General features: G+C 42.2%; 1 protein-coding gene across 2 annotated transcripts; it reads right to left on the reverse strand.

The window, feature by feature from the left end:
- Positions 1-504: 504 nt before the first annotated feature.
- On the reverse strand, positions 505-7,351 carry LOC123994387 (protein CWC15 homolog). 2 transcript variants are annotated; one of them, XM_046296912.1, is made up of 7 exons: positions 7,238-7,351; positions 6,512-6,653; positions 6,247-6,359; positions 5,809-5,900; positions 5,605-5,718; positions 2,089-2,234; positions 505-1,996 (listed from the first exon to the last, which is right to left on the reverse strand). In XM_046296912.1, exons 2-7 carry the CDS (start codon positions 6,640-6,642, stop codon positions 1,867-1,869), a joined length of 726 nt encoding a protein of 241 aa, XP_046152868.1. In that variant the 5' UTR covers positions 6,643-6,653; positions 7,238-7,351; the 3' UTR covers positions 505-1,866. The 2 variants fall into 2 exon arrangements, with proteins under 2 accessions (XP_046152868.1, XP_046152877.1); XM_046296921.1 differs by having other exon boundaries at positions 7,250-7,326.
- Between the last annotated feature and the right edge of the window lie 944 nt (positions 7,352-8,295).

Below are 8,295 nucleotides of genomic sequence, written 5' to 3' on the forward strand. Positions count from 1 at the left end.
TCTCGTCACGGTATGTTTGAATATTCAAATTGCCATAAATAAAATGCAATTGTGTTTGTTGTCCATAGCTTATACCTGCCCATACCATAACCCCACCTCCACCATGGGGCACAAAGTTGACATCAGCAAACCGTTCGCCCACACAATGTTTTGGAGGATTTGGCAGACTGTGTATGGCGGCTTATGGTTGAGAAATGAACATTAAATTCCCTGGCGAACGTTCCTGCAGTCAGCATGCCAATTGCATGCTCCTTCAAAACTTCAAATCCATTTAGTGGCCTTATTGTCCTCAGCACAAGGTGCACCTGTGTAATGATCGTGCTGTTTAATCAGCTTCTTGATATGCCACACCTGTCAGGTGGATTTCTTGGCGAAAGACAAATGCTCGCTTACATGGATGTAAACAACTTTGTGCATAAAATTTCAGAGAAATGTTTTTTGTGCGTATGGAACATTTCTGGGACCTTTTATTTCAGCTCATGAAACCACCACTTTTACAACCAACACTTTACATGTTGCGTTTATATTTTTGCTCAGTATATATATACACACAAATATACAGAGGTTTTCCGTTTTCACCATGAGACAAAATAATTTCTGGCAAGCTTAAATTCACATGCGAGAAACCATACCTTTGCTCTAAAAAGACCATTATTCAGTGGGAACAGCTTAGCTCATCATAGCAGACAACAGTTCTCTATGAATCTTTTCATGTTTCTCTGCAATGTTGAACTGTGTGGTGCACAATATCAGCCTGGTCTCAGACTAGACGTAACATAGCAAATATAAATCCGGGACACTCAAATTAGTATGTCACGTTACATTTTAGTTATGCAGAGCAATTAGGGTTAAGTGCCTTGCTCAAGGGCACAGAGATTTTTAAAAAACAACATTTGGTTACATAGTTACATAAGACAGGTTACTTGCGGCAAAAACTAAAGGAGGAGGTTGGTCAGGGTGGGGGCGTAGAAAAAACAAACGTCTAGCAAAGGTTGCGTGTTCAAATCTGATCACGGACCACTTAAGAAATGTAGTTAATTAATACATACAAAATGTAACATATACTAAATGTATGGAGACAGATTTACATTTATTATGTTACGGCCACCCCAGAGTCCAGATTCTGGGCTCACAGGCGTGGGCTTGATTCAATCAGATCCTCCTTAACCGGTGATAACTGACAACTGCATGGCAGTTCCATTGTTTATTATTTAGGCGATGTTGGGGGTGTAACTGTGTTGGAGCTGTGAAATCAGCAAGTGGCTCCCATTATACCCATCGTGGACATTGACATTGGATGCACAATCCCACGCAGTCTGTTACAAGTTCAAACACTGGAATGTGTTGTAATCTACACCTCAATTAGGCTGACATCAATCCTTATTATGTTTCACGACTTTCAATTTGAAAGTCACTTTCAAAAAAGTGTTGCTGCCGGGCTTTTAATGGAAGTCATTGCAGAATTCTAACTCCCGGACACAAAGCTAAAATCCCTGAGAAAAGCATCAAGGCCCTCTCACAGACACAGGGTTTTCTTTTTTGTTGGTTTATTGACATTGGCGCATAAAAAAGGTAAAAGTTAAATAACAACAAGTTGACATTGATGATGTCACTTTTGCAACCATTCCTTTCAGGGGTGGAAAATGATTGTACACGAAACAAAACTAGTTAAAATTTGTTTTCAGGTCAGGCATTAGATTACTTTATATACAGAGGATTTTGTGCGTGTTCCATGTCAACAGATGATACCATTCTTCAGGTTCATTCAATGTTTTCAGACCAATCTCTATCACATCCTCCTTGTCCTCTTAGAACTGAGAACAGACCAGAGAGAAATGGAACACCTTCATAGCAGAGCTGCAAGTCCTACTTCACATATTTCTCCATGAATTTCTTGTGGAACTCCGAGCGCAGTGTGTCATTGACAAAGCGTTTCTCCCGGCGTGCCTCATCCACTCCCTTTGCACAGTTCTTGAACACGACGTCATCGTCCCACCTTAAAGAGAAAGAGACAGGAGAGGATGTGAAGCAACAGTCATCCACAACCATGCTCTAAGCAGTGGTGTGTGTGTGTGTGTCTCTCAACACCTTCTCTTGACGCTGAAGGCACTCGGGGTGGGGACTATCTGTTGCTGCTGCTGCTGCTGCTGCTGTCCAGCCAGGTTGAGCAGAGGATTCCCACTAAGGATGTTCTCCATGCGGATCCTCTCCTCCTCTGCTTTCTGCTCCCGCTCCTGGCACAGGACACGAAACATGTTGGTCAGAGAGGACCAGGTGCAAAGCTCTCATTCGCTGAAGTATTGCTCTTAGCAACGCTTTCTGATTGGCCTTGATTAAAGATGGTTGTACAACAAGCACTGATCAAAAAAAAAAACATCTACAAAAAAGGTCAACATGTTTAACGCTAGAACTACTAAAGCGGTCAATAAAACTACAACTTTTTATTACTCCGAAATGTTGGAAGTCATGAATTTTCCTAAATAAGTCTGTATAACACACTGTCGTTAGAATATTAATATCACAAACAGAACTGGAGCTATAAACCAGTTTTAGGAGGGCAAGTCTTTTTTTTTTAATGCCCCTCCTCCCAACAGTAGGGCCTGCTCCGCTCCTCCGATAGTTGAAGGTTCCGTGCCCAGTTGATAATCAATCCAATCATTTCTTCGAAACTAAACCTAAACCAAAATGTATTTCACACATATAACAGATGAAATAAATGAAGTAAAGTATGATAAGAGAGAATGGGTATTGATGAGCCAGGGGAAGTAAACGATGCAGAAATAATGTAATCACCAACTGTGAAAGAACAGGTCCGGCCGTTCTGTTATTCTAACTATAATCTCAAAATGATATGTACCCTATATCAGTCCACCCTGGCCTACTTGGAGTAGGCTACACAGTGAAAGTGTGCATAATTTACAATGGCAAGAAGACCAAGACGAATGGATGCACATGCTGAGTTAGCATTGCTACAAAATCTGAACGAAAACGACTCAGTTGAGGAAGAAATTAAACATGACCTCTGATGATTATTCTTCTGATTCTGAGCCTCAGCCTGAACCTACACCCCCGAGGCCTACGCTCGAAAAAAGGCAGAAACAAATGAAAGGTGAGACAGGAAGAGACGGCACGGTTTGGTAGAACAAACAGGTGACAATGCTACAGGCCGATTATCAGCACAAAATGTAACCACAGAGCGCAGACCCTACATCTCAAGCGGAAAAACAACATCAGCAACGCACTCACCAGCTTTCGTTGTTTGTGTGACATGGACATGCTCCAACTGATGCCATTGCGTGAATATGCACACTGACAATAATATGAATATGCACACTGACAATAATAAATGGTTTGACTGCTGCCATATCGACACTTACATTCATTATAATGCCATTATTGCTTTTGTGCCAATTTTCAGTATTTATCAAGCACACCCTTTTGCTTATAATGATGTGTAGACTACGGATTTTTTCATTTTGATTGTGCGTCTTGCTGGTTGGGGTATTTTTAATTTTATTTTAAGCTATTGCTGTGTTTCAACAAATATGCTTTCTGTTTTCATAGTTGTAACAAAGGCACTCCACGAATAAAACTGATTGAACACTTGAATCTTGGTGTTGTTTTGTTTTTAAATATAGTCTACAGTAACAAACTAATACAAATATTAGTGTTATTTGAAATATATATATATATATATACACATACATACACACTGCTCAAACAAATAAAGGGAACACACTAAAATAACATCCTAGATCTGAATGAATGAAATATTCTTATTAAATACTTTTTTCTTTACATAGTTGAATGTGCTGACAACAAAATCACACAAAAATTATCAATGGAAATTAAATTTATCAACCCATGGAGGTCTGGATTTGGAGTCACACTGAAAATTAAAGTGGAAAACCACACTACAGGCTGATCCAACTTTGATGTAATGTCCTTAAAACAAGTCAAAATGAGGCTCAGTAATGTGTGTGGCCTCCACGTGCCTGTATGACCTCCCTACAACGCCTGGGCATGCTCCTGATGAGGTGGCGGATGGTCTCCTGGGGGATCTCCTCCCAGACCTGGACTAAAGCATCCGCCAACTCCTGGACAATCTGTGGTGCCACGTGACGTTGGTGGATGGAGCGAGACATGATGTCCCAGATGTGCTCAAATGGATTCAGGTCTGGGGAACGGGTGGGCCAGTCCATAGCATCAATGCCTTCCTCTTGCTGGAACTGATGACACACTCCAGCCACATGAGGTCTAGCATTGTCTTGCATTAGGAGGAACCCAGGGCCAACCACACCAGCATATGGTCTCACAAGGGGTCTGAGGATCTCATCTCGGTACCTAATGGCAGTCAGGCTACCTCTGGCGAGCACATGGAGGGCTGTGCGGCCCCCCAAAGAAATGCCACCCCACACCATGACTGACCCACCGCCAAACCGGTCATGCTGGAGGATGTTGCAGGCAGCAGAACGTTCTCCACGGCGTCTCCAAACTCTGTCACATGTGCTCAGTGTGAACCTGCTTTCATCTGTGAAGAGCACAGGGCGCCAGTAGCGAATAAGCCAATCTTGGTGTTCTCTGGCAAATGCCAAACGTCCTGCACGGTGTTGGGCTGTAAGCACAACCCCCACCTGTGGACGTCGGGCCCTCATACCACCCTCATGGAGTCTGTTTCTGACCGTTTGAGCAGACAGATGCACATTTGTGGCCTGCTGAGGTCATTTTGCAGGGCTCTGGCAGTGCTCCTCCTGCTCCTCCTTGCACAAAGGCAGAGGTAGCGGTCCTGCTGCTGGGTTGTTGCCCTCCTACGGCCTCCTCCACGTCTCCTGATGTACTGGCCTGTCTCCTGGTAGCGCCTCCATGCTCTGGACACTACGCTGACAGACACATCAAACCTTCTTGCCACAGCTCGCATTGATGTGCCATCCTGGATGAGCTGCACTACCTGAGCCACTTGTGTGGGTTGTAGACTCTGTCTCATGCTACTGCTACAGTGAAAGCATCGCCAGCATTCAAAAGTGACCAAAACATCAGCCAGGAAGCATAGGAACTGAGAAGTGGTCTGTGGTCATCCCCTGCAGAACCAACCCTTTATTGGGGGTGTCTTGCTAATTGCCTATCATTTCCACCTGTTGTCTATTCCATTTGCACAACAGCATGTGAAATGTATTGTCAATCAGTGTTGCTTCCTAAGTGGACAGTTTGATTTCACAGAAGTGTGATTTACTTGGAGTTACATTGTGTTGTTTAAGTGTTCCCTTTATTTTTTTGAGCAGTGTAGTTTTCAGATTCTAATGTTACCTGAGATGTTCATAAAAACAGCCAAATTATTATTTTTGCGATAGCTAAATGCCTCAATCCCAAATGAATAGGTGAAATAGGCTGGATCTACACAACAGATGCTCATCTCTACATTAGATGACCTTTAAAGTCTGAAAATTTTAGAGATAAATTAATGGATTGTTTTGTTTGATATTAACAAGTCAATAGAGCCCTATTTGCTGCTCCTACTCAGCAACACCTGAAAAATCAATTGGCACTTGGTTGGACTCAACTGGCATGACTGACCCAGCAGCGATTGATTGTCTTGTAGCGACTTACCTTGCGTTCCTGCTCCTCAGCCCGCTCCTTCTTGATTTTCTCCAATTCAGCCAGCAGAGCCGCAGTGTCATCGTCATCACTGTCCTCCTCAGAGTCATCATCCTCCTCCTCATCCTACACCACAAAACAATGAAGATTAGAGGCTGATCTTTAAAAAAAAGCACAGACTTTACGGTGACTGGTGGATGAACAGGTGGCACCTACGTCAGTGAGAGGGTCATCTGCATCCAGGTTGGCAGCAGGGATTTGATCTAGTCTGGGCCTCTTAGAGGATGAAGATGAGGATGTGGTGTGTTCTGAAAATTGAAAAGAGACAAACCACCATTTTAACGATGCTGGCTTGAATCCCCTGCATATGACCCATGTCAACAAAACAAAATAAACAAAACTTTGGGCAAAATGGTCCTTCTGTAGCTCAGTTGGTAGAGCATGGCGCTTGTAACGCCAGGGTAGTGGGTTCGATTCCCGGGACCACCCATACGTAGAATGTATGCACACATGACTGTAAGTCGCTTTGGATAAAAGCGTCTGCTAAATGGCATATATTATATTATTATTATAGTATGTCAGATGCAAAAATCCCATTGATCTTCTTTACACCCAGTTAAACACTGACATATTTTACTTTCAGGTCAAACTCACCTCTTGGTCCCCTCTCTCTAGTCTTCTCCCGGACAGCAACACGTTCCCTCTCCTCCAGCTCCCTGCGGAAGTCCCGAGCACGCACCTCCTCGGGGGCATCCTGGGTAAGCTGCCTGAGGGGATCACACAGGGAGACATACTGGATGAGACAGCACATTATCTTTAACCAGAGGGACCTGTTCCCAGCTACTGGTGCAAGACTTAGCCACAAGGGCAAAGACTGATGACAAGATGCCACAAGGATAGGTGGTGTTGTGTCACTCACCTGTACTTGATCTTAGTGTGACCAGGCAGATCTCGGCTTGAGTACTGTTTGGACAACGCACTGAGATCGCCCTCTCCCTTCCCTCTCCCTCCTCTCGCTGGCTCAAACGTCGGTCTCGCGGCTGTTGTCATTTTTGGTGGCTCTGTAATATTGTGTGAGTGTAATATTTACGGTTCACTTTGTTTATCCATTTAACTTGCTTTGGCAATGTAAACATGTTTCCAATGCCAACAAAGCCCATTGCATTTAATTATAGCTGGCTGGAACAGAGGGCAACAAATATAAATAGATGAAATATTTTATCAACATAACGTTAACAGAAATCAATCCGTATTTAGCTTGCTAACTCGCCATGAGAAAAACAACCCGGTGGTAGCTAGCTAACGTTACTTAAAATATCCATATAGGCTTGCTATATAGTTAACCAATCGACCAAGCTAGCTATATTAGCTAATTTACAAACGATTTCACCATTGTGTGGGTTTTATTATAACATCGGTATTGATTATTGCTGAGCAAACACCAACACACTTGTCTACGCTAACGTTAGTAGTTACTGTAGTGTAGCAACCTTTCTTACATGCTGCCAGTTGACGTTAGTATGCTGGAAGAATAACTGTCATAAGGTTTATGCAAGCTACAGGTTTACTAAAATAATACCATAACTAGCTATCTTTCTCTTTCAAAAACAACTAGCTAATATTGAATAGTTTGCTGGAAATGTACCTTTTTCCTTACACTATCAGAAGAGAAAGGGCCGTTTGCTTTGGATTGTAGACACTGTTATCACAGCGTATGAACAACGCCTACGGAACTGGGAAAGGTCAAACAACAATTTTGAAACGCGTTTTTGCAGTAGGCGTGTGAGAAACGTTTTTCAAAATAGCCAAATTTTCATTCCACAGTTTCAGTGGTGGAAAAAGTACCCACTTTCATACTTGAGTAAAAGTGTAGATACCTTAATAGAAAGTTACTCAAGTAAATGTGAAAGTCAGCCAATAAAATACTACTTGAGTAAAAGTCTGAAAGTATTTGGTTTAAAATGTACATAAGTATCAAAAGTAAATGTAATTGCTAAAACATACTTACGTATCAATCATTTAAAATTCCTTATATTAAGCAAAGCAGAGGGCACCGTTTAAAAAAAATGTATGGATAGCCAGGGGCACACTCAGACATTATTTACAAAAATGCATTTGTGTTTAGTGAGTTTGCCAGGCCAGAGGCAGTAAGGATGGCCATGTGTTCTCTTGATTATGTGCTTGAATTTGATCATTTTCCTGTTCTGCTAAGCATTCAAAGTGTAACGAGTACTTTTGGTTGTCAAGGAAAATGTATGGAGTGAAAAGAACAATGTTTTCCTTATGAAAGTAGTGAAGTAAAAGTAAAAGTAGTCAAAAATATAAATAGTAAAGTACAGATACCCCAAAAAAACTACTTAAGTAGTACTTTAAAGTATTTTTACTTAAGTACTTTACACCACTGCACAGTTTTTCGATCTCAAGAATGAGAAAGGGCTTTCCTCACCACCTTAAATAAGCATGCCCCATTCAAAGATTGTAGAACTAAGAACGGATATAGCCCTTGGTTCACCTACTCAGTCAGTTAGGAAAGGTAAGGCTATCTTTTTCAAACAGAAATGTGCATCCTGTAGCACTAATTCCATGAAGAAAGTCCATGGAGAATAAGAGTACATCCTCCCAGCTGCCCACTGTGCAGCCATCTTCATCAACCTGGCCAAGGCTTTTGACTCTGTCAATCACCTCATTCTTATCGGCAGACTC

The sequence above is a fragment of the Oncorhynchus gorbuscha genome, linkage group LG02 (assembly GCF_021184085.1).
Source record: "Oncorhynchus gorbuscha isolate QuinsamMale2020 ecotype Even-year linkage group LG02, OgorEven_v1.0, whole genome shotgun sequence".
Taxonomy (NCBI): domain Eukaryota; kingdom Metazoa; phylum Chordata; class Actinopteri; order Salmoniformes; family Salmonidae; genus Oncorhynchus; species Oncorhynchus gorbuscha.

Coding starts and splice junctions, on each gene's coding strand:
- LOC123994387 (XM_046296912.1), bottom strand. CDS start 6,642: ATGACAACAGCCGCGAGACCGACGTTTGAGCCAGCGAGAGGAGGGAGA. Junction 5,719..5,808: donor CAGATGACCCTCTCACTGAC/GTAGGTGCCACC, acceptor TTTGTGGTGTAG/GATGAGGAGGAGGATGATGA. Junction 2,235..5,604: donor CTGAGGAGCAGGAACGCAAG/GTAAGTCGCTAC, acceptor GTCCTGTGCCAG/GAGCGGGAGCAGAAAGCAGA.